Source organism: Gadus macrocephalus, chromosome 6, assembly GCF_031168955.1.
Source record: "Gadus macrocephalus chromosome 6, ASM3116895v1".
Taxonomy (NCBI): Eukaryota; Metazoa; Chordata; class Actinopteri; order Gadiformes; family Gadidae; genus Gadus; species Gadus macrocephalus.
Window position 1 is genome coordinate 17,904,330 of NC_082387.1, and position 25,662 is coordinate 17,929,991.

Genomic DNA, 25,662 nt, shown 5'->3' on the forward strand with positions numbered 1-25,662 from the left:
TAATTTCCACATTGTTTATTTGCTAACGTTTGTGAATAACAGTGGCTAGTTGGCAGAACTCTTTTTACACACCAGTAGAGTGTTTATCAGAGCGGATCCCTGAATGTGACGTCACCCCTCATCTCGACTCTGTAAACAACGGATGTTGCGCAGCATTTATTATGACATCATTATATAGATTCTCTCTCACCCCCCCCCCCTCGGACTGACTTCCCGCGTCCCTGGTGGCATTTCCCATTAAGCATGCGTGCCCTGGATTTATTTTCCACTAACCCTGAGAAAGTGTCCGCGCTGGCCAGTGCCAGAGGGAGATGCTCGGGATGGGAAAAGCCATAGCGCCGTACCGCTGGCCGGAAGCCCGTTATGTGACTGATGTCACATCCTTTGCCAAGAGAGAGGTTATTAACCACAACAACCACCTCATTTGTTGAGCTAGAGTCCGCTTTTATGGTCAGATTAGAATGCCTGGTTCCTTTATTGACAGAAAGAGTTTTGTCATGGAAGCACAGCCACAAGCTCTGATCCATTTGATTACCTTAGCATCCAGTTAGCTCTGTCACAGCCCCGCTGTTAAGTAGCCATCCCTCTCTTTTACTCGAGCTTTGCCACCTGGTACTTAAAGTTAGATTTTTGATTTCGGTGTCCCAAAACATATATTGTTAATACAATTGTAAAGATCATATATATATATATTTTTTTTTAACATCAGTTACAAATTTAGATATTTTTTAATCTTAGTGCGCGTGACTGCATATCCTTTTAGTCAGTGAGGTCAATCCACTTTTATTGTAAGACTGGAGAAATATTAAAGGGCCCTTATTTTACAATTCAATAATCGACTCTGGCTACATCACATATGGGAGGCTCCACCACCCAGATTATGATCGATAGATCGTCCTTCACTGCTATACCAATTGGTTACCTGATCCATGCCTAAGAGGCCTACATCTGGGCGGACACTCCCACTGATGTCCGTCATGTGACTACCACCGCATCCCCTCTGCACCAAATGGATCACACCAAGGGACCAAATAAGAGGAAACAAGACACCCATGAATATAATTTATTTCCTATCATTTCACAAACATACTTATTACATTGCTTGCACTCTTAGAAACAAATATGTAAATTATTCAATATTATATATGACAAGAGCAACAGTTCTGGCCCCCTAAGTATTATGTTGTATAACTTCGGCTACTATTAAAATGCTCCTCTGAATTTTTACTTGAGATAAATACTTTTATTTCAATTTATTTCATGGCTATTAGTATACGGTAATAACATGTACACACATACACACGTGTCAAGTACGTGTACAATTATATGAATACACACACACGCAATGGATTTTTTTGAGAATGAAATTGTATCCCTTACTGTGAATGTCCTCTGGGTGGCATAGGGTGTAGACAACATTATGTCCCTGACTATCGGTCACATCAACACTGCATTTTGACATTATAATACAAGATCAACCAAAGACCAACAGTTAGCAGGAACAGCATACAGTACGTGAATTTGTATAAAATGTCTACGCAAAGAATACACCGTACATATACTCTATGTAATCACCAAAACACACTCCCAATCACACACACACACACACACACACACACACACACACACACACACACACACACACACACACACACACACACACACACACACACACACACACACACACACACACACACACACACACACACACACACACACACACACACACGTTCACAGAGTGAATGGCTGTATTACTTAATGAAGCACACACTCTATAAGAGAGATTACAGTGCATCATTTGCAGTGCCATTCACCAAAGCTTTTCCCACCTCCTGCAGACATAGCTGTCACACTTGGGGAAGGGATAAACTATTTACAGGTATTAATTCAGAAAATATTGCACTTATTGGCCCATTGCATTTCACAGCATGTGCTATGACAATGCACTTATATCCGTAACATAGAGTGATATATTTATATACAATTTTAGAATATAAATTCTACACAGGTCAGTATTGTAGTCATGCATTTTTGGAACCTATATTTATCTATGCAACAAAAAACGGTAAATGCAAAATGACTTCCTATATTGTTTAGTATTAGCATTCTTTTTTTTGGCACTGTATTTTATGAAGCGTTGGTTATTCTTTGCCTTTCTGACTTTAACATTTTCTCGAAGACTATATGTTATACTAATATACTAATATGTGGACTTGACTTTTCACTAACACCACTATGAGCTGGCTGCATTAGCCTTGTTGTTTATGCTGTTAGCCAACCGTTTATATCATGAATATCCCAATAGGAAGAGTCAGATAGTATGATGTATCTTTCTCAGAAAAATATGGATTTTAAAGCCAAAAGTGTGAAATATTGACATTATGTTTGGGCACTTCAAAATTAAACAATGTCTAAGTATATGGCTGTTTATTCCATGACACAGCTGGTCATATATGTTTTCAACTCTTGTTTTTTTATGAATTATTTAGATCCTAAACAGAGGAGTTCAGCCATTCCATATACAGGTTTGGGTGCTTGAATATCTGAGTTCAACCGATTATTTTGGGCAAGGCTAAAACGGAAGTGCCTTGGCAAAACATCAGAGAAGATTGACACATTTTGTTGGCAGCATGCTCAAAGCATTATAATATAAAGGGTCATCTGGGAAACTAAATCACAAACAACTGATTTGTTCATGAACCGATATAGTGGTTAGAAGGTCACAAATCCACGGTAATCAAGTCTATATTACTATTTCTGGGTTCAGTTCAAAACACGAAAAGGACAAAGGAAACGAAAGAGAGGCCGTATTGGAGAATTAAAAAAAGGCCACTTCTTTTTATCCAAGGTAGATCATTTGAGGGCAGAAACAGAAAATGTACACCGATGGAGTCACACACAGAACTCATGCAAACCCACACACGATACAAACATCCACACTACACCACACATTCAATACACTGGCACGAGGCGCTAAACAATGTCACAATGTACTATACAATGAATCATATATTTAGCAGACTGAAATCATAAACTGAATAAAGTTTAAATAAATCTTTAGATTGAATGCAAACAAAACGTTTGCTGACGAGACCAAACTTGAAGTGATTGAATGAAATTAATGCACTGACTGGTTGACTCTTGTTTTATAGCTATTCTACAATGGCTAAATTATGCATAAATATATAAATATTTATATATATATGTTTTCCTATTATTACTTAAAGCTACTTAGCTAACAAGCACACTAAGTAGTCGCGATTTGAGATGAGTGTGACTTCTCTAACATTTGTATTTTCTATATATATATATATATATCGATGTTTCCTACATATCCATAGCCGTGTCTAAAAAGGTCTGTGTGTTTGCTTGATTATTTGCATGATACGAGGGGTTGTCAGATAAATACATCACGGGATGAGACCAACTACTAAAGAGAGCGTGAACCTTAGACCGGAGAGCATTTCGGTACACGAGGAACGATTAGTGCACTAATAGTGCAACGAGCGCGACAATAACCCTGCACGCTTTGTACGCTTTTTTACCGTACCCCTATATAACCCCACCTACCCTCCCGACCCCTGTGTGCCCCCTAGTGGCGACTACTAACAGTTGCACCCTTGCTGCTGAAGGGGCGGGGCGCTGTCGCTCAGCTTGGCGGTGGGGGCCCCCGTGGTGACGGCCGGGTCCGTGTCCAGGCTCTCCGACATCTTGTCACAGATCAGGTCCACCAGCCGCTCGAAGGTCTGCTTCACGTTCACGTTGTCCTTGGCACTCGTCTCAAAGAACTCAAAACCTGGAGGACGGAACAGCGGATGGAACAGATTGTAGAACGACGCTCTACTGAAGGTGCTGTAGGTAAGATTCAACAGGTTTAACTTGAGTGTTTTTAGTTTTGCCGTTTTTGTTTTTTAGAAACGGCATAACGATCCGTCCGTTCTTGCTGGCTGGAGTGCTCCTTGAGAATATGTGCTTTGGGTATGAGCCAATGTGCATTGGGAGCGGTCGGAAATTTTAGTTCAACCTGCTCCCCGAAAATGTCTAACCAATCCGGACCTCTCTTCCATGATTGGTTTGGGGAATCCATGTCTCCTAAATGGCGGATAAGGGAGGGAGCAACGAGGGAGGGGACGATGTTTTGGTCAAGTGACAAAATGTTACTTACTTCCACTCTGTTCTGCTCTCTCTCTTGACTACCCTCAAACCATACATACAGCCCCTTTAATTGGATTGTGCAGGAGAAATTGCTTTTCACTTAACTGCACCCACAAAAAATATAAGCTATACATTGAACAGCATTAGTCCAACAGTGTAGGACAATATTATATAGGGCTAGTTTTTAGTAATTTTAGTGGATGAATCCAAAATATTAGTTTAAAGATTTTCTTTTTAGATTGAATGCATTTTCAAGGTGCAGCCAGGGACTACAGGCAGACTGCAGAAAACGTTTTGGCAAGGAGACAAACACCGGAATCACCGTCACAACCAGAATAAATGACTGCATTAATGAATGGATGAATGAGCGGTTGAGTGTTCCTGAGCCTACCCAGCTGTTCTGCCAGCAGCCGGCCGCTGTCCACGGAGACCACCCTTTCCTCGTCCATGTCACACTTGTTTCCCGCCAAAACCACCTGAGCGTTGTCCCAGGAGTAGGTCTTTATCTGGGTGGCCCTGTAAGCACACACACACACAGACACAATGACCACAATAACTCTCATGGAATCAAATCCCTTGAAACATTTCCTTTCACTTCTAAGCGGATATGGTTTGGATGTGGATTCTAGACTTTGCAACAAATGTATGTGGGTCATTTGTTTATTTTGTAAATTGTCACAAAGGTTTAATATTTTATTATTTTTTATATACTGTAACCTAGGCTAATTAAAACGTTGTTCTACCAGGTTATGCATGAGAAATGCCGTGGGAGTTTCACATACAATAAATGTCTCCCCATAATGACAAATCATTTCACGGTTAATGACTAAACACTGACCTAAAACACAGTACGACCGACACGATTGCTAACATTCAAATGCTCCTATGCTTCCAAAATGGAGGCATCCATTGCACTGCATCGTAAGGAAATTCAAAAAATAATCATGTACACACTGCTTTTCTGTCAGTCAATGAACAGAGTATATTTTGTTATGTCTGCTTTCACATAAGATATAAACCATTGAAACAATTATAATGTTGCTTGAAAACGTGTTTATCACTCTAATGCTCTCATGCCAGAAACTGCTGGCTAAACCCAGGGTGAGAGAGTGAAAAAGAGAGAGGGGGACAAGAGAAAGAGTTACATAGAAATACAGAGGGAGCGAAAAGGAGACACAGGAGTGAGGGAGGGAAGGGTGAGTATGAGATTCAAAGAGAAGACAGGTTAGAGAGAAAGAGAGACAGGTGTGAGTGAGGGAGGAAGGGGTCAGAGAAAAGAGGGAGAGGAGTAAGATAAAGAGAGAGAGGTATGAGAGAGGGAGGAATGAGTATAGGAGTCGAAGAAAACAGAGGGAGACAGCGGAGTGAGAGAAAGAGACAGGAGTGAGAGAGAGGAGTGAGTGTGAGGTTCAAAGAGAAGACAGGAGTAAGAGAGAGAGAGACAGGAGTGAGAGAGGGAAGAGCGAGTATAGGAGTCAAAGAAAAGTCAGGAGTGAGAAAGAGACGGGCATCAGAGAGGGAACTGTGAGTATGAGAGTCAAAGATGAGACACGGGTGAGAGAAAGAGAGACAGGAGTGAGAGAGGGAGGAATAAGTATGAGTCAAAGAGAAGTCAGAGGAGTGAGAGAAGGAGGGATACAGCTCGCTGTATCTGCAAACAGACGGAGAGAGGGGGAGAGCGAGAGACGCAAACATAGAGAGAGATAGGGCTCAGCAGGACGCTGGCAGACATCTCTAATAGAGTTTCAGAAGTGGGTCATTTCACAACCAACGGCTGATCAAATCCACTGTGACCGAACACCAAGGTAAAACCACGTCTCGCCTCTCTCGACTCCATGAAGATTCAAGACATTCATTTGATACATACACAATGGTTGATATCACCTCCGGGGTGAAGAGGAATATGCATCGACGTTCTGTCTATCTTTCAATGTCCCAATGTACTGGGCCTTAGATGAAGACGGCTTGCTATTTTCTGTCTTTGTCACGGACAGGAAATGCGTACGTCACAAGCTTATTCAGGCACAGTCAGGGAAGGAGCTGTTGCTATGGAAACCATTTTTTTCTGCAACCTTGTCACAATGAACAAGGCGAAGCAAAAAGTGGAATAAAAGCCTCTGGCAACTGGGGGAAAAAAAGGAGGACCGAAATTTAGCGAGAGAGGGGGGGGGGAAATCCACTTATTCTCTGTGTCTAATGCCGCTGGATGTGTGCATTGTGTAGTATGTAAGCACACAGAGAGGGTTTATGGATTTAGAAAATGCCAACCCCTTACCTGATGCTAACAAGAGTCACATTGAGATAGAGTAACTGTTAGCTTCTCCTTGTTCCTTATGTAAGATAGCACTTTCATATTGCTTTTCACCGTATCAAATCTCTCTTCTTGACCTATACATTTTCTTTCATTCATATCAGAGGAGCAGTGGAGTCTAAATGTTTAATATCGTATGAGAGTATATATAGACCGAAGTGGAAAAAGGACTTAATGTGTGCAGTGATTGTAGGCCCCTATTATTAGGTCATTATATATAGTATTATTAGGGCTATGGGACAAAACAAATTAAATTAACTTGATTGACTAACTCCAAATATTATGTGCAAATGATTTCCTCATTTGTCATATATTCATAAAGATCAACAATCCATTCCACAACCCGTATTTCCTCATTGGATGGCAGAGAGGGGAAGGAAGGAACAAATTCATTAACCATCTATTTAAAAAGAAATAAATCCTTCAAAAATGTTCTCACAAGATCGCTATTTCTGTCGAAGAATCTGCCAACTCAACCGACAGACGGTTGCAGAGTCTGGCTGAATTTAGACCTTTAATCTATGAATATCTAAATATTTCATCCCTGAATGCATCATGGTATGTCAGCAGCATTTGGGCTCGGCCCAGAGAGCCAGTGCTCCGCTCTGCTACAGCGTGTGACTCATACACTCGCCGCAGCCGTGACCTTGAGGGGTGAACGTCCCTATGGGCCGGAGCAGATGCATAGATTATCGTTGCTCTTTCATGTCAAAGAGGATATAGGAGAATGGGAAATGGAATAAGAGGAGAAGGAAAGAGGGGGAGAGGGAGGGAGGGAGGGAGGGAGAGGGAGAGAGGAGAGAGAGAGAGAGAGAGAGAGAGAGAGAGAGAGAGAGAGAGAGAGAGAGAGAGAGAGAGAGAGAGAGAGAGAGAGAGAGAGAGAGAGGGACAGCGATAGAGAGGGAGAAGGAGGTAGAGGAAGGGGGAGGGGAGAGGGAAGGGAAGCTAAAGAGAGAGGGAGAAATAGGCAGAGAGGGACTGAGGGAGGGCGAGAGATAGAAAGAGATGAGGGTAAGAGACAAAGGGCAAGAGATGATAGAGCAGGAGGGGGAGAAAGAAGGAAATGGACCTCACCCATGTGAAACAGTGAAATCAATACCTAGCTTACAAGACCTGCGGATAGAACGGAAGGTCAGCTATTTAAATCTGTTCCAGAGAAGGAATCTCATCGTGTTATTGGGGAGGCGGGATGGCGCTTCATTACATTAGCAGGAGGAACCGCCGCCTCTTTTCATTGGATGATTTAATGGACAGACCCATAAAGATTAAATACTACGGCCAGTCACTCAGTACAATCACACTGCGCAGCACGGAACAGGGAATACCCCCAACACACCAAACACAGTTTGTTCATGTGTTCCGAGGAGGTTAGGAGGACGCCTCACCAGTCCTGCACGGCGCCAAACGACTCCTCGTTGGTGATGTCATACATCAGGATGAAGCCCATGGCGCCGCGGTAGTACGCCGTGGTGATGGTCCTGTACCTCTCCTGGCCGGCTGTGTCCTACAGAGAGAGCACATGGCCCCGGCACAGCGGGGGGTTGAATGGGTGAGGCCAACACGCTAAATGGAAAAAGGTGCATTGCATCTCCCCCACTGTGAGGGCTAGCAGTTGGTCAGGTGATGGGCGACGGCAGGCAGAAGAAACACAGAGGGGCCGCACAGCGTGTTCTGATGTCCCCGTATGGCTTGATGCTGCGCCATGTTTTGATGTCACAGTTGGTTGTGGTTGTGGTTAATGTCACAGGATGGTCTAACGTCACGGCCTTCATGTCACCTGTGTGTAGTGATGTCACTGCATATTCAACGATGTCCCAGCAGGTTGTGATGTCACAGATTGTCAGTATGTCACAGCTTGTTGTGATGTCCCGGCCGGTTGTAATGTCTGGGCAGATGGCGTATGTCACAGTAGATGGGGATGTTCAAGGACTGCAGCAGAAGATGAATGGATTTAAAGGAAATCTATGTGTGTAGCCATTTGGTAATGGCTACATCACATTACGAAAACATTAAATCAACCCCAAAACCTGTGCCCGTGTGGTTTGGATGGGATTTTAATGTGATTTCATTGATGCCCCTTGGGGAGTTATTCAATTGAATAAGTAGAGCAATGTGTCCTGAACCAAGCCCTCATTACACCAAAACATCTGAATACACATCATGCTGCACATTACGTGTGCATTGTTGACATTGGTTGTACTTACTATGAATACTATTCATGATTCTTAGTAGACCGGGTGGTACTTCACTTAGCTGACTGAAGCAGGTTGTATTTCCTTACAGTACTGAACACATCTGAATATATTAGCAATGATATCATTAAAGCCATATTACCACAGAAATATACAATACATCTCATCTGTGACCTTTTCTAGTTTGGTCGCTTGCATGTCTTGCAAACCATAATCAAACAAAAATAATATGATTACCTCCATTCCAGTGCTATGTATGGACAATCACCTGTCAGTGGTTGTTGATTTATATTTATATTTCTCTTTAATCTATTAGTGTTTATTTATTATATAGGATGAGTGTTATTATTGATAGTATATCAGTGGATGGATTCTGTTATGCACTGAGTGAGGACTGCAGAATTGTACTGAATGGAAGAAGCAGAATGCAACGTAATTTCTCAGCGCTATGCATAGCTGTTAAACGGAATCTCTACAGGACACAATATGCTGTGTTTGCTAGCTGTGGTCTGAACATGGATGTTACATGGTGCCTGTTTTAGCCTAAGGACCTATCTGACCTTCACAACATGGAGTAGAACCTCATTGCTTGCTATCTCATACACAGTGAAATGTAAGGACTGGTGTTAACAGGAAAGCTGTGTTTATGATGTGTGTGTGTGTGTGTATGTGTGTGTGTGTGTGTGTGTGTGTGTGTGTGTGTGTGTGTGTGTGTGTGTGTGTGTGTGTGTGTGTGTGTGTGTGTGTGTGTGTGTGTGTGTGTGTGTGTGTGTGTGTGTGTGTGTGTGTGTGTGTGTGTGTGTGTGTGAATTAAAAACAGGAACTAGGAATATGACAGATTAAGGCTTTCCTTCACATATCATCATTGAGTACTAATCCTATTCTAGTTTATTTTTTGTTGTAGTCTTTGTTCGTTGTTAAATAACAATGCATTCATCTTGGCCTTTCCTCTTGTCTGAATTTTAAACAATTCCATATTTTTCATTAACCCAATCGATTCCGGCCAAAGGTCTTGACAATGACATGTTTATTTCCGGTCTCATTCCGTGAGCAGCCTCGCTTGCTTCTTAGTTAGAGCAAAAACTGCAGATTCCAGTGATCAGCATCTTCTTTAGCAGGAGGTTTTTCCAAGAGGCTTTTAAATCTAATGAGTTGAGGTTGACGGTTGACATAGCACAAACTTCTCTATGATTTATCGCTGTGACACTTAGAATGAAATTAGCCAATACCCATCGCCTTAAGGCCATTTAAGTCTCTCTCTCTCTCTCTCTCTCTCTCTCTCTCTCTCTCTCTCTCTCTCTCTCTCTCTCTCTCTCTCTCTCTCTCTCTCTCTTTCTCACTCACTCCCTCTCTCTCTGTGCTACGGCTTTAGTGGACCTCGTATGACTGACGGTTCTAAACACCCACAGCAGCCAGAGAGGAGCTGAGTGCCAGCCAGGCGGAAGGCCCCTGGACGCCCTGTATTCATGGAGGGATAGCAGCAGATGGAGGGGAGGTAATAAGGTGGATCTACACGCAGAATCAACATGGCAATGGTTAAACAACCACCCCCACACTGCCACTGAGGTGTCGGGAGACATTTCATTTCACTAGTCACTAATTAAAAAAGACGTTTTCTCAGTTTCCAATAGGCACAATCGCATTGGGGGGAAGTGTTGCGTCTGTGTTCCTCCCTGCTGTTTGCCGAGCTAACACTTCCTTGCCTCCCGTCAGCGATGGAGAGGATTCCATCTGTCTACGTTTTTTGTATTTTTGTAGATTGACATTTACATGACAACACGGTTTGTATTGATTTAACGTAAAAAAAAGGCATTTTGGAGATATGTCATAGCTTTTAAATATATCAATTCAATATCCTTCTCAGAATATACAAACAAAATACAATTTATATCAGATTCAAGGGAAATGCCTTAGCATTTGGTTATTTAATTTAGCCTTGAAGCATTGTTATAAGGAATACTACTATTCCTTATACCTTATTACTATCATGAGATAGTTCATCCTCTTCATCTTATAACAGATATAGTTCAGAGTTAAGAATGATTATCTGAGTGTAATATGTTAGAAATGGCATAGCTGTCTGTCAGCTATTAGTGAGTGACATGCGCTGTGAGAATGTCTGTTTTGAATTTGTGTCTGCCTCTCTATGAACCAGTTCAGAATGAAACTGGTCCCAGCTCATCAGGGCATTTCTCACCTTTCTTTCTGACCCGTAGGACATGTATCATGAGCACTGCAACAAGTACGTAGTACTCTTTTGAGAGAAAAATGTGTTAACTTTAACCAGAAAATGTATATTCTATTAATTATAATATTCTATAATGGTTATATTTTGGACTGATTATTCAAAATTGTGGTGTACAGCTGTTTTCAGTAGTCTGTGCTATGGTAAGAGCAATGGAAACACAGCCACAATGATGAAGAATCGTCATATAGGGTGTTTTTATAGTTGAGGCATTCAGCCTCAGTTTGAAAATGCAATTATTCTGTGTTAAGGTTCAGGTGCCATAGATAATGTATGCATAGCAAGATTCATAGAGTGTGTTATACAACAACTCATTACCTATAATAGCATGTGATCTGAAACAAAGCATTTGACCTGTAATGTAACCCACGGCCGTCCACTTACCCAGATCTGTAGTTTGATCCGTTTGTCGTTCTTGTAGACGGTTTTAACTTTGAAGTCGATTCCCACGGTGCTGACAAAGGCGGAGGTGAAGGCGTCGTCAGCGTAGCGGAAGAGGAAGGACGTCTTTCCTACGCTGCTGTTGCCAATAATCAGCAACTTGAACATGTAGTCAAAGTTCTGGTCCCCTCCCTCTCCCTTCCCTTTTGCATCCTGAGTGGCAGCCATCTGCAAACACAACAAGGCTTTGATTATGTTACATTATAACAAAATGGAATGAGTAGTAAATCATTTAGCCTGGGGGGAAAAGCCCAGGAGAAAAGGATCATTTTGAATGGTTGAATTTGAAAAAGCTTCATTAGAGCGTTTAGATGCTTTATTATTTAGATGCTACTTATTTGTTACTTAATGTTTTGTGGATATTTTCAATATCTTATTTTGTAAAATGGAATTACAAGGTTACATATATATATATATATATATATATATATATATATATATATATAATCTTGTAAAAAATATTTTGCAAACGCTTTCCATCAAATTGTGAATGGAGACAGCGTGAAATGGCATATATAACCGTCCTACTTGCTGAGAGGAGAGTGTTTACACAATGCATCTGTGGGCTACTGAGCCTATGTCAAGGCTGAAGTGTGATGCATGAAGCAGGCTCAAGCCACAGCCTACAAAAGAAGCCGGATCACCGTACTGTACATCCAGCACAATCCAACGTTGCATCCGTATGTTAAATATGGCCTGAAAATTATTTGGAACACGGATGTGTATAGTATACAGACACGTCTATATACACACACACAATATCCGTTTCTTCGTGGCTTAACAATACGATCTTAAAGAAGGAATGCGGCCTGTTCGGCCACGGAACAGCAAGCGAGACAAGCAAATACATTTCGGACGTAAGGTCATTATTTCAATTGACAAAATGATTTCACATGAATGAACTCAACATCACATTTCAACTAACCTGCTTCGAAGGCCTTGGCGTGATCTGTATCTGTCTTTTTGCGTTTATTTTTTGCAGAATACGACTTATTGTATACGTAATGCAGGCGTTGGTTTAGGCACCGACAATTTCAGCACCTGGGAGCTGTCCCCTTTGGTTCGGCTCTGGCACGCGCCGCTGACGAGGGTACGCGCGAATGATGCGCGAAGGAGGTCGGTAGATCAAAGGGTCTGGACGTACAGTGGGCGGTACCCCTCGCTGTTACCAACCAATCACTGATTCCAACGTGCAGTGGCCGGTCATTTCGCCGTTACCACCCAATCAGTGATTGGTTGGCAACAGCAAGCGGTACCGCCCACTGTTCTTTCAGACCCTTGGATCTAGCAACTGCCTTGAACGAACAGCGTCGAAAGCTTCATTCAAACGTCACTGAAAACAAGATGGGGGATGTAGTTTTTCAAGATTCGTTGAATACACAGGAAAAACACAACCTAAATACAATTATGACTACACTTTCCAACATGCATTGCTGTGTCAACAGCTGTATAATATAATATATGTTTAGAGCATTACAAAATAAACGAATCGTTCATAATTTACATCCTTATTTGCTGTCTATCTGTTTGTACCCTATGAGGAATAACAATATTTGTCCGTTTTTTGTTTCTATGAAAAGAAGCCTACAATACGTTGGCTAGTTTGTGCATAATTTATAGCCTAAAAAAGCCCTGTTTGGGATAACTCTTTTCCCTTAACCGTCTTTGATTATTCGCCTCCTTGTTTGATGTGCACTGTTTATACTCTTTTTCGCACAGGAGAACACAAACTAAAATCTGAAGCGTCTTACCTTCCCATACAAGTCCATCCTATATATTAGTCCAGTGTATATGCTATTTCCAAATGTGGAAAGTTTAAATGGAATAACGTGCAAGTAAGCTATACAAAAAACATTCGCCCCGACACGATTATGAAAAATAATCAATTCGTGAAACCAATAATGGCCTGGTTCCGTTTGCGTCACGCTCAGTGTTTCTGCCAGCTCCCTCCCATCCACTTCTCCGGAGAACGAACGCAAGCGGCTGAGCACATAGAAAACTGGCCATAATTGTTTCGAGGCCATTTGAGCAAACCATTGCGGGTCATGGCCTGCTGGTGTAACTAACTACATTCGAACTAATATAGGACAAATCATTCCACGGGCTTGGTGAGGCCCTTCTTTAGTTGTTTTGCTCCCATGTATATGGTTTATAGGCCCTGCGTGTGTTGTGTTGTGGTGTAGGTGTATGTGTGGGGCCGTGTGTTGGTTTCTGCTGGGATGTCGGCCGCATTGCCTCTACGAATCATATCCTGCACTTAAGAGCACCCACTGGGCCGTGGACGACACCATTGCGTAACAGCCCTTGTCCGCAACAAGAGATCATTTGAGGTGACCGTTGTATCGACGTTGAGAGGTACACTCGGGCTTGCCTTGACGTCGGGTTTCACAGTGGGCATCATGTTATTTCCATTGCAGCCTGACGTATTTGATGTGGACTGGAGAAGATATGCCAGCCTGGCAAAAAGACACTTTAATGAAAAAGAATATAATATTTACCATAATTGTCTATGATCAATGTAGGCCGGCGTAAATATGATCTAAGGATAATCATGTGGGCATCTTGTTGTCATGCCTATTGTTCATATACAAAGGGTCCCAGGTGTAGCTAAAATGTGCAATTGTTTAATTAGCAGCAATGTGTGAGCTATACAATGGGTTAGACCGTTGTGAGACATCACCCCACTGAAGATGTGTTTGGATAATGTATTTCAATCATTTTGTCCAGTTGTTTGAAAATCGAATGAAATATGCTATAGGTTAAAACATGTATTCTGGTGAAAAATGTGTAGAAGGCTAAATTTGCAGAAATGAACAGCAATATTTGGTATCAAATAAGTGCCTACTGATCCAATACAATAATCAATATTAAGAGATCCTTCCTTTTTTTATCGTACGAAAATCATGCATTTGTAATAATACACGCAGGAGGCCCTAATTCAGAGCATCACTCCACTATTGGACTTGTGATAGCATGGGGTATACCCTTGGGTATTGAGAAGATGAGCTGTAATGTAGAACTGTTGCAATCATCACTATCAGGAAGGAATTCAGAAACCAAGCACTAATAAAACACACGGCCCATTTAACGTAAGGTCTTTCTATCTATTTCTGTATCAGAAATATAGTTAAAAATTATATTCAGCTTACTGTATTATTTTGGAGAGCCCTATTTAAAAAAACGTCTTACTCGTAATGCTTGGTACATTAGAGTATTTAGGCTATAATCTCTCGGCATTTGATAATTAACTGGCAGATTATTTTGTTTAATCCTCATTGTGCACAACATTGGGCAAGCACTGAATATTACATTGGCTTTCAGCCAATGAGCAACTACATATATGACTCTCCTGCCAACCACTTACCAAGGGAGAGTATCTACACTACACACAATATTATTATATAATATAGTTTCCATCCATCATTAAATACAGTATATTCATGTAATATGATGTAAGTGGAACCGATGATGACGTAAAATCAAAGAGCCTCTATTGGTTGTGTTTTCTAACAGATATGTGCTATGCTATAACTTGCACAAGCCAGTGTTCCATTTTCTCTCGACCTTCTTGCATTTGTGAGGCACAATTCAGTTTGATGATGTAATGATGTTTCCCATTATGCTGTTGCGACCTCCAATATTTGATGAGATGTGTTCATAACTTAGTTGCCTGTCACGTTGACACCCTGTTATTGCACAATCCCTATGTTGAGTGAAAAAAGAACAACTGGTCACCAGTGTTTCTTGTGCTGTGAAACATTTTCATTATGTTTATTCTGTTAACGAAATAGCTGCATAATGGGGCTCTTACCATGAAACCTGTCTACCAACACTCAATCACGAGAGATACTGAAGAAACGATTTAGCCTTGATAAAAAAGTGTCTCATATAAGGCTATCAGCTTTGTGTGGTGCATCACCTTGTCAGTCCACATGCTGGCGCTGGTGGTCTAAAGTGATTTTTGACAACTAAATCAAGGCTTCAACCTGAACAGACCATCATTCTCTAATAAGCCTCTGCGTTTTTGGACCTTAGGTTTAGAACAATGAAATGATGTATGCATGCACCAAACAGCACACATCTCTCTAAATATATCTTCATCTACCAATATTAGTCATATGTTTTTATAGGGATGATGGCTACATCGTTGGATATTAGGAGTATTCTAGTATTTACCAAAAAAGATTGCTTTGTGATATCGTGTGAAGGCTACACATAATCAAATTAAAACTACACAACACTTGCCTAACATATAGCATTTTAAGATCAGTCAGCACAATCGCATCGAGAAAGCCACATCTCTGTGCGGGTTAGAATCCTGCTAGTCAATGGACGTCTATAGCAGCTCTTGGGACTCATCACGTCGTGACGTCGGGAAGAGGGAGGGCCACTAGTTGTGTGGAGTATAAAGGCATCGACAGCGTCCTCAGAAAACATTCTGTACACCACACTCGAATTGGTTGTCCCTCTATGGAATTACTGAGGAATATCGGGACTCCAGCCACAAATAATATGTGCGAGTCTACGACGAGGTCCTGCGAACCTCGCAGGAAGAGATCAGATGAACGCAATGTGCCTTCAGAGATGGCCAGAATAATCACGGACGCTGCCACTGGGAAGTGCTACTGCCGTGGCAAAGTTTTGGGAAAGGTAGTTTTGGCAGATCGCATCATATACATATTTTTTTTAACTAACACGATGAGGGACGTTATATAAACATTCAAAATTCATCATACTTGTTCTCTTTCTAGGGAGGTTTTGCAAAATGTTACGAGATGACAGACCTCTCCACGAGCAAAGTTTACGCAGCCAAAATCATTCCCCACACGCGCGTCTCCAAACCTCACCAACGGGAAAAGGTAAGCGCGCTGCTGTGCTGATTGCATTGACTGTTGATCAATAAGCACCTTACAATTTCGGTTGGAACTTATAATAATGATGTTTTCTTTTTACCAGATCGACAGAGAGATCGAGTTGCACAAGGTGCTCCATCATAAACACATAGTGCACTTTTATCACCATTTCGAAGACAAGGAGAACATATACATTCTGTTGGAATACTGCAATAGAAAAGTGAGTTCTGTTTAAACTGGAGACTGTTGACTTTTACTCTTCTATATTCAACTGATCTATTCAACACCTGCATTGCGCCAGCCAGATTGATGCTCTCTTATCACATAATGGATAAAAATGTGTGCTATTCCTCAAATCTAATCCTATTTCGTTGTGATTTGTTTTCCTTGGCAGTCCCTCGCCCATATCCTAAAGGCCCGTAAGGTGCTCACTGAGCCAGAGGTCCGTTACTACTTGAGGCAGATTGTCTCTGGACTCAAGTATCTGCATGAACAGGAGATCCTCCATAGAGATCTCAAATTAGGTAAGTGTTTTATGCAGCCATGGCCGAGAAACTCTCTACTCTATCTATCAGCATTTACACTTGCAATATTCTCTGCTACTTTTACTTAAATAGGCCGTACTATACTTTTTACTTTTACTTTACTTAACTTTTACTTTCTGGGTCGACCAAGTCTAATACCCACCCCGCCTCCTCCCTTATGTTATTTACCTAGGTAACTTCTTTGTAAGCGAGTCCATGGAACTGAAAGTGGGAGACTTTGGTCTGGCTGCCAAGTTGGAGCCGGCTGGGAACCGAAGGAAAACAATCTGTGGGACCCCCAACTACCTCTCCCCCGAGGTGCTCAACAAGCAGGGCCACGGCTGCGAGTCGGATATCTGGGCCCTGGGCTGTGTGATGTAAGTACAGCGTACTAAAACAATGATTAAAAATGGTAAATGACATGTAAATACAACCGCCAAATAATAATTACAATGTATACAAGTAGCCACACAGTGTTTTATGCAACTATTAAAAATGGATATTCTTGTGTATTATAGCCATATTATTAGTGGGTAGAATACGGCAACATTTCTTTCTAAATGGAAGATTAGGTTTCCCAAAGATGGATTTCAGTAGATAACCAGTTGGCCTATTGTAATGGCAGAACCTTTCTTAGTCCTAACCATACATTGCCCCCTCCCTTCCCCAACACCCCACCCAGGTACACCATGCTGCTTGGCAGACCTCCCTTTGAGACCACCAACCTGAAGGAGACATACAGGTGCATACGAGAGGCTCGCTACTCCCTGCCCTCCTCCCTGTCCTCCCCGGCCAAGCAGCTCATCTCCAGTCTGCTAACCAAGTCCCCTGAGGACAGACCACACCTGGACCACATTCTGAGACACGACTTCTTCATCCAGGTGAGACGGCCCACCGCCCTCCACCGCCTCGCGTGCCTCTCCTGTTGGTCCCTGCACCGCGTCACAAAGCGGGTGTCAAACTGGAGCACGCAGACGCACGCTCCCCCGTTAACCCAACACGCCGTTAACACACTGACCCACTTTCTCCTTCCTGCTGCAGGGCTTCAGTCCAGAGCGCCTACCGCCCAGCTGCTGTCACTCGGCACCAGATTTCCATGTCTCCAGTCCTGCCGAGAGCTTCTTCAAGAAGGCTGCTGCGGCACTATTCGGGGGCAAGAGGGACAAGGTCAAATACTACGAGACTCTGAGTGAGTGTTTCATTACCAGCCAGACCAAGGGGAGCCCCTCAATGAACCACCTTCACAAATGGGCTACACTTACATATTCATTCATGTTTGCAAGGCATAAACATACCGTTACCAAGCTCATTTATTAATCTAGTGTCTGCCCCATGCGTCATTGTGTATTAAGTACCAGGACGCAGGTTGAAGAAACCATGCACTGACGGCATGTCCTTCTGTTGTTCCCGATAGATAAACAAACTAAAGAGGAAGAGGAGATCTACAAACTGCAACATGACCTCAAGAGAACAGCCATCAGCCAGCAGAGCAATCCGCTGCCAGAGGTAAGAGCCCAAGCGTTTGACCTGTATTGAGACGCCTCTGTCTTAAAGAGGTACGATAACAGCAGGTTTAAATGAAAGGCATCATGACGCACAAGGGACCCTTAATCATATTATGGCAGGAGAGAGAATCCATAAAAATAGAATCACGCAAAGTTATAACTTCCAACGTCTAAGCCCACGACTGTGCATGTGAGTAAGGGCTGAGTCATCCCCGGATGTTTAGTTTTTTCTCCTTTTTTTTTTTTTTTTCTACGTTCACATCTTTTCAAACACATCCTGTTCTCTCTTCCCACCTTAGGATGGAAGGCCACTTCCGCCATCTGCCGATCGGTCTGTTGCCGCGGTAACGGAGACCCAATCCCCGACGGCTCCAGATACCATTCGTCTCATTGTCAGGGGCAGCCTGGGGAGCTGCAGCAGCAGCAGTGAATGTATGTCAACAAGTCCATCCTCTCCCTCTCACTACTGATAGATATAGAGTGGATATATATATGCTTTTACCATTTATTCATCGCTGATATGTTTACTGTTCCTGGGGAACCAAGGTAATAGGAGTCTACTAAATGTGGTTAATATAAAGAATACTATTTGAGTGAGAGTCGAAGATGCACTTTCTTTTTGTATTGAAACAGCAGAAAATGTAAATGTTTTTTTCTTTGTTATTTTCCTCAGGCCTGGAAGACAACACAACAGGGAGTGTGGCTGACACTGTGGCAAGTGTCTTCAGAGGATGCATAGAGAACATGCCTAAAGGTGAGCCTACTATACCTTTTCTGGAGTCGGGCTGTTCACAATCATATGGATGATCTAAAACATAAAGTGTACTCATCGGAAAACCACCTCCTGTGTGACTAAATAAATCAGTCTTTGTTCTAATATTGAGAAGAACCCTTGGTTGATCTAAAAATCGTATTTTATGGCACATTAAAAAGTGTTCCAGGAGAGGCTTTCATCTCCCTCCTGAAAGTTGAAGCATATGCTAATGCTGACGTCCTCTTTGGTTCCTCTCCAGCTGCAGATATCCCCGAGGGCTCGGGGAGCAGTCACCTTCAGTGGGTGACTAAGTGGGTGGACTACTCAAACAAGTACGGCTTCGGCTACCAGCTGTCTGATAACACCGTGGGAGTTCTCTTCAACAACGGCACACACATGAGCATACTGCCAGACAGGAAGTGGGTACCATTTTGTTCATTCAATACATTCATGGCAGCGAGTGCTCTTTAGAAGACTCTCTCCATTCTAACCTTTTGTTGAGAGTTTATTTTTCCTTGAATATGTTAGAATAAACGCATTGTGTTTTTAAGATTATTTTTCTCTCTCTCTACCAAGCACCACTAAGAGATTTTAGAATGTAGATCCAGCCAGTTACTAGGGTTACTACAATAATATTTAAAAGACCTATATTTGCTCAAAAGCAATGCTGGCTGCTCTTCCTCATATCCCTACGTACTGCATTTAGAGTCCCAGATATTGTCGACTTTGTTATCATTTGGTTATTCAACTCGTGTATATCGGAGTAGTCAACTTAACCTCCCCTGTTCTTCCAGAACCATCCACTACTACGCTGAGTTGGGCAAGCGCGCCGTCTTCCCGACCTGCGAGGTCCCCGGACACTTTGTGGGCCAGGTGACCGTGCTGAAGTACTTCTCCCACTACATGGAGGAGAACCTGATGGACGTGAGTACTCAGCCCTCATACCACTACTCAGGCACCACATTCCATCCTCTTTCTTTCTTTGAATCCCTCTTTTCCGTACCCTTTTATTCAGTGGAAAACCCCTCCCCCCCAGTTGGCATATATTGTGTTGTTCATTTGTGGTTGTGTTTCTGTTATTGCGTCGCAGGGCGGGGATCTGTTGAGCACGACAGACACACACATGCCCAGACTCTACCTGCTGCAGTGGCTCAAGTCTGACCGCGCCCTCATGATGCTCTTCAACGACGGCACCTTTCAGGTAAATACAAAAAGAGATCGAAACCCACCTTCACGGCCAGGCATGTTAGGAGTGGTTGACCTAAATAGAAGAAAAAAGGCATGACACACTTTCATTGGCTGATATCGTAGTATCAGCCAATGAAACTGAATATTTGATTAAACAAGGCAAAGAAATCTAATGTTATGAATCATCCAATGAATCCCAGAGCTCTATTCAGCATGACAAAATACATTTATTGTATTCACAATACAATAACATACCGTCTCTCTCCCTCCACAGGTCAACTTCTACCACGACCACACCAAGATCATCCTGTGCTGCCAACAGGAGGAGTACCTGCTGACGTTCATCAATGAGGACCGGGTGTCCACCACGTTCAAGCTCAGTGCCCTGCTCACCTCCGGATGCCCCAAAGACCTGCGTGAACGCATGGAGTACTCCCTCAGCATGCTAATGCAAAGGAGCAGCTGAACAAAAGCCGAGCGCTTCAGTGTGTTTCAAGAGGAAGAGGAGGGGGAGAGGAAGTCTATGCAGCTGGAAAAGAAAACGTGTTCATCTCACTGGTGCAGTGGAAGCCGAGGCTGATTCATATGAATGAACTATGCATAAAGAAAGGCATGGTATCTTGAGGATTAAGATATGTGTGCAGACTTAATGAGGTGATCCCCTCCACACAGACACACCTGGGTGACGGGGCATGAGTGGAAATGAACAAAGATCGACAGACTTCTGGAGAAGAATGTTGTGCGAAGAGCTAATTCAACTGAGGAAATGGCAGATTTTTGTGCGTTGATCGCTTGGGGAGTATGAAGAGGGGAAAGTATGGGACTGTTTATGTCAGAATAAGGAATGTTGGTACGAATGGGAACCCTGTTAGTGCCAGGGCAAAGACGGAAAAGATGCCTGAAAAGAAAAAAGAGACGGACTGGGCCGGTACCAGCTAACTTGTTAATAATGTCGTGGACCTTTTTTCTGATTTTTAAAACCAATACATTGGTCAAAGATGCCAAAGCATCACGGAATCAGAGTCATCATGTAAATTATGTACAGAGTGTAAATACAGCCATCTCTGCAGAGCAGAGGTGTGTGTGTGTGTGTGTGTGTCCAACTTTGAAACTGTGATTTATTCTCTTCATGTGCTCAGTTTGCCGGACTGGAAAAAATGGGGATAAGTGTGAGGGGAGAGTGACATTTAGAATACAGTACTACAGGGCCCCTGAGGACCCCTTTGGTGCCATTAGCCTTGGTAGAAAATGTGGTAAATAACTTATTGTGTACAAAGTGCAGTATTTATTTATTTAATAAAAGGATTGATTAACAAACATGTTTAGTTGTTGTCATGTTTTTCACTTCAATATTGAAATACACTATGCTATATATATATATATATATATATATATATTGCTTGAGTGTTGTACAGTCCGAACCAATATTGAATGCAGTCCTGCTATTATCTAGTCTAGTTGATCGTGAATGGGGCTGAGCTTTGCAGTTCAATGGCCTTATAGTCACTAATAAGTAAGCTAGTTCTCATCATGCAACGTATTGCGCGCTTCAGTCGATCTTCGCCTCATACGTTTAGAAAAAGAGCTTCCTCCTTCTTGTTGAATTCGCAGTGTGCTTTACCACCCTGTGTTGCCTCAAAGGCCAGCCCCACCTGAGATGCTATTATGACCAAGTCAACACAAGGTACTTTTGGTTACTATTTTCTCTTGGAGGAATGTTGAAATTAGTATTATTTACAACGTGTTCTATTAGATTTGTTTAGTGCACTATTAAGAAATAAGTTTTACATTCCTATAAACAAATCATACTGAAAGAAACCCTCTCTAATATAAAAAGGAAAATATCTAAATGGATTAAACAATGTCTTTTGAGATAAAGTGACGGGGTGTTTGAAGGCCTTTCTATTGACCTGGTTGTTATCAACAATATATCTGTGCAATGTTCCAGGACTGAGCTGAAAGAATGGCCTAGTTTGGAAAGATCAGAGCTCATCACAAGCAGGCTGACAGGCTGATGGAAGGACTACACAGACAGATGGACCGATGGGCAAAGCCAGATAGACAGGAGGATGGCTTTGAATACTGACACACTAAGAGAGAGAGAGAGAGAGAGAGAGAGAGAGAGAGAGAGAGAGAGAGAGAGAGAGAGAGAGAGAGAGAGAGAGAGAGAGAGAGAGAGAGAGAAACTAACTCTTCTAAGCAAAGATTGACTGACTGGGTTGAATGAAAAATAGAGAGGCAAAAGTAGGCCCAGTAAGACCCATTAGAACCATTAAATGAGCAACTCCTCTTTGTGATTGACTTTAATCAATGTCAATGACTACCACATCTATTACCCCTGTGATGGCAATAACATAATCATTGAACACATCATAAAATATATCCCACAATGTGTGTGTGTGTGCGCGTGTGTGTGTGTGTGTGTGTGTGTGTGTGTGTGTGTGTGTGTGTGTGTGTGTGTGTGTGCGTGCGTGCGTGCGTGCGTGTGTGTGATGCATTCATGGTCAACTGGAATCAGCCTCACAATGGATGACATAAGAAGGTAAAAAATGAACTGATAAATGGTAGGATGCGTTACTAAATATTGAATGACCACCATGTCACCATGGCAACTGCTTGTCAGTGACCATCAGAAAATAGAAGTCAATAGAAGTTATGTAATAAAAGATGCATGGCATGGCCAATCATTCTAAAGTTGAAGAGAATATCTCAAAGCATAAGACTATTTGTTTAGTTGAATTGAGCATCTCTCGGTGCGTTTAAGGGGAATTTGAACAGCTGGTTGTTGTGATCTGTAAAATTTCAAATAATATATATATATATATAAGTTACAAGTAAGGATTATAAAAAGGATAGTTCAGTTTATTGATTCTCTCAAGTCACTCTAGACCAGGGCCTCTCAGGGCTTAATGCTTTAATAAACCATGACAGGGTGTCATGTTATTGTAAAATAATGTACGATTGATTGATTCTTTTTTTTTTTTAATGACCACACAGCCAGGCTGGTGGAATTTGTTGTCAGCTTGGTACAGGTTCCAACTTACAAAACATATAACACAGATATACATACAGACATACACACTACACAATACATAAGGGCCATGCTTAATCCTTAACGTTCAGGGTTCAGAAAGTTTATTGCCGTTGGGATGAAACTGTTTTTTAACCGGGTTGTTCTGGAGGCAATTGTCCTGTAACGCCTCCCAGAGGGCAGTAGCTGGAAGGCATAGTGTGCAGGGTGAGTGGGGTCGGAGATGATTTTCCGTGCTAGTGTCCGTTTGTGGTAGAGTGAATCAAGGGATGGAAGGGGTGTGCCAATAATTTTGGATGCTCTATTTATGATGCGTTGTAGTTTCTTCCGGGAGAGTGAGTCCAGACTGCCGAACCAGACTGTGATGGAGAAGGTGAGGATGCTTTCTACGATGGCTTTGTAGAAGTGGAGCAGAAGATGGGACCTTACCCTGAACATCTTGAGCTGACGCAGATGGAACATTCTTTGCTGGGCTTTTTTGTGGATGTGGTCTGCGTTTATTTTCCATTAGAGGTTATTGCTGATGTGGGTTCCAAGGAGTTTGAATGTGTCAGTGATGGAGATGGATTCACCTTTAATGAGCACAGGAGTTTTGGGGGATGGTTGGCGTCTTGGGTCGATGATGAGTTCCGTTGTTTGTGATGAGTTGAGTATGAGATCATGGTCTGTACACCAGGTCACTGCTTGGTTGATCTCTGCGCGGTATTCTGTTTCTTGGTTGTTGGTGATGAGTCCTATGATGGTTGAGTCGTCCGCGTACTTGTACAGGTTGACAGAGCTGTGGTGGGGTGTGAGCTTGTTTGTGTAAAGGGAGAATAGCCAGGGTGAGAGAACACAGCCTTGGGGTGTGCCTGTACTGAGGAAGAGAGGGGAGGATGTGGTATTTTTGATCTTCACCTTTTGTTGCCTGTTCCAGAGAAAGCTGTGAATCCAGTGACAGATGCATGGGTCGATGTTCATGTCCAGTAATGTATTGAATAGTTTGGCCGGGTTTATTGTGTTGAATGCAGAGCTGAAATCCATGAACAGGATGCAGGCATATGTGTTGGCGGACTCCAGGTGGTTCAGAATGTGATGAGTTGCTAAGATGACGGTGTCTTCAACTGACCTGTTGGCTCTGTATGCAAATAAGAGCAAGCATACAGTGAACGTTGATGGGATATTATTTTCCAATAATTATCCAATAAGGGGTAACCCGAAGCAGTTTATTCCCCTTATACCACAATTTTCAACGATGATAAGAGATGAGTTACGTTAATCTATGGCGTTATTGGACTTTTATTGCCCTAATTAGCCGAAATGTTATTATTCTTCGGCAGTGCTTAAGGAATATTGCTTTTGCATTAACAAGGAAACTTCTACTATGCAGGTATTCTACCGTATTAATGTTGTATTTGTAGCGCGTTGCTTGGAAATGTCTAAAGGCAGAGGTATACCGTTATTGAAAAATAAAGCACATCAATATTTTGACCATCAAGATAAAGTAATTAACAATGCAATGCATAACCATCTTTAATGTAAAAAACATTAAGGGCAGAAACATGTGCTGTCAGCCGGACACACTGAACCAGAACCAGAGTCATTCATTTGCAGTTCAACAGGAAAGCCATTCATAACAACACACATATCTACTTCTCGCCTCCTTTACGGGCGTTACTTAAAGGCACCCAGTGCAACTTTCGAGGCTTAAAAATGAACATTCAATTTCTAGTCTTTTTTACACGTAGTAAGTTTCAATAACTCCATACCATTACATACCGACATTTAAGCAGCAAAGATGAGACGTCGTTGTGTGGTGAGAACTGATACAAAATCGATAACAACAACAATGCCGCCATTTTCTTTATTTTTTGTAACCTACAATAAATAAAGCAGGCTTCCAGTCAATGGAAAAATGGCTTCTCCCCATCGGCGATTATTGTTGTTTACGATTTTCTATCAGTTCTCACCACACAACGACGTCTCATCTTTGCTCCTTGAATGTCGATATGTAATGGTATGGAGTTATTGAAACTTACTACGTGTAAAAAAGACTAGAAATTGAATGTTTATTTTTCATTGAATGTTTACATAAAGTTGCACTGGGTGCCTTTAACACCCGCTTGACGCCTGACGTCAAACAAGGTATTCCCTTAGAATGCCTGAGCTGCTTCACACATTAACATGGTCGCACCCCCGGAACAGGAAGCCCGACCGGATGGAACCGGAATTATTCATGACACCGCCTCCTCCAATCCACATGACTCGTATGCTTTGAAAATAATGGCTTGCAACGTGGATGCCATACTTTAGTCAGACAGGCAGAAATAGATTCCAGCAGTGACGTGGAGGTTTCTTGGTTGCCAAGGCGATTTCACCCTTAGTCTCAACTGCCTCAACTAAAAAGATACACTTGTCCGAGAATCGCAGAGAGTTTGAGAACATGCGTAGGCAGTGTGTGATCTGCATAAACATGTGAAGTAA

The 25,662-nt window shown here is 42.3% G+C and overlaps 2 protein-coding genes across 2 annotated transcripts; one reads left to right on the forward strand and one right to left on the reverse strand.

Annotated features, from left to right (window-relative positions):
* Positions 1–1,047: 1,047 nt before the first annotated feature.
* On the reverse strand, positions 1,048–12,444 carry rab3c (RAB3C, member RAS oncogene family). The gene is made up of 5 exons (XM_060054648.1): positions 12,270–12,444; positions 11,288–11,512; positions 7,852–7,970; positions 4,547–4,671; positions 1,048–3,796 (listed from the first exon to the last, which is right to left on the reverse strand). The coding sequence occupies exons 2-5, from the start codon at positions 11,510–11,512 to the stop codon at positions 3,606–3,608; spliced, it is 660 nt and encodes a 219-aa protein (XP_059910631.1). The 5' UTR covers positions 12,270–12,444; the 3' UTR covers positions 1,048–3,605.
* A 3,049-nt stretch (positions 12,445–15,493) lies between these two features.
* On the forward strand, positions 15,494–21,485 carry plk2b (polo-like kinase 2b (Drosophila)). The gene is made up of 14 exons (XM_060054647.1): positions 15,494–15,994; positions 16,096–16,203; positions 16,301–16,417; positions 16,592–16,721; positions 16,915–17,098; positions 17,404–17,602; positions 17,763–17,910; positions 18,136–18,227; positions 18,526–18,658; positions 18,900–18,980; positions 19,240–19,399; positions 19,775–19,904; positions 20,071–20,181; positions 20,443–21,485. Exons 1-14 carry the CDS (start codon positions 15,815–15,817, stop codon positions 20,632–20,634), a joined length of 1,965 nt encoding a protein of 654 aa, XP_059910630.1. The 5' UTR covers positions 15,494–15,814; the 3' UTR covers positions 20,635–21,485.
* The last annotated feature ends 4,177 nt before the right edge of the window (positions 21,486–25,662 follow it).

Bases quoted from the DNA above. Each gene is read 5' to 3' on its own strand.
- rab3c (XM_060054648.1), bottom strand. From the start codon at position 11,512: ATGGCTGCCACTCAGGATGCAAAAGGGAAGGGAGAGGGAGGGGACCAG. The intron at 7,971-11,287 runs GTAAGTGGACGG...CTCTCTCTGTAG, and splicing joins GGATCAAACTACAGATCTGG to GACACAGCCGGCCAGGAGAG. The intron at 4,672-7,851 runs GTGAGGCGTCCT...GTGTGCTTACAG, and splicing joins TTTGGCGCCGTGCAGGACTG to GGCCACCCAGATAAAGACCT.
- plk2b (XM_060054647.1), top strand. From the start codon at position 15,815: ATGGAATTACTGAGGAATATCGGGACTCCAGCCACAAATAATATGTGC. The intron at 16,722-16,914 runs GTAAGTGTTTTA...TTATTTACCTAG, and splicing joins CCATAGAGATCTCAAATTAG to GTAACTTCTTTGTAAGCGAG. The intron at 19,905-20,070 runs GTGAGTACTCAG...ATTGCGTCGCAG, and splicing joins TGGAGGAGAACCTGATGGAC to GGCGGGGATCTGTTGAGCAC.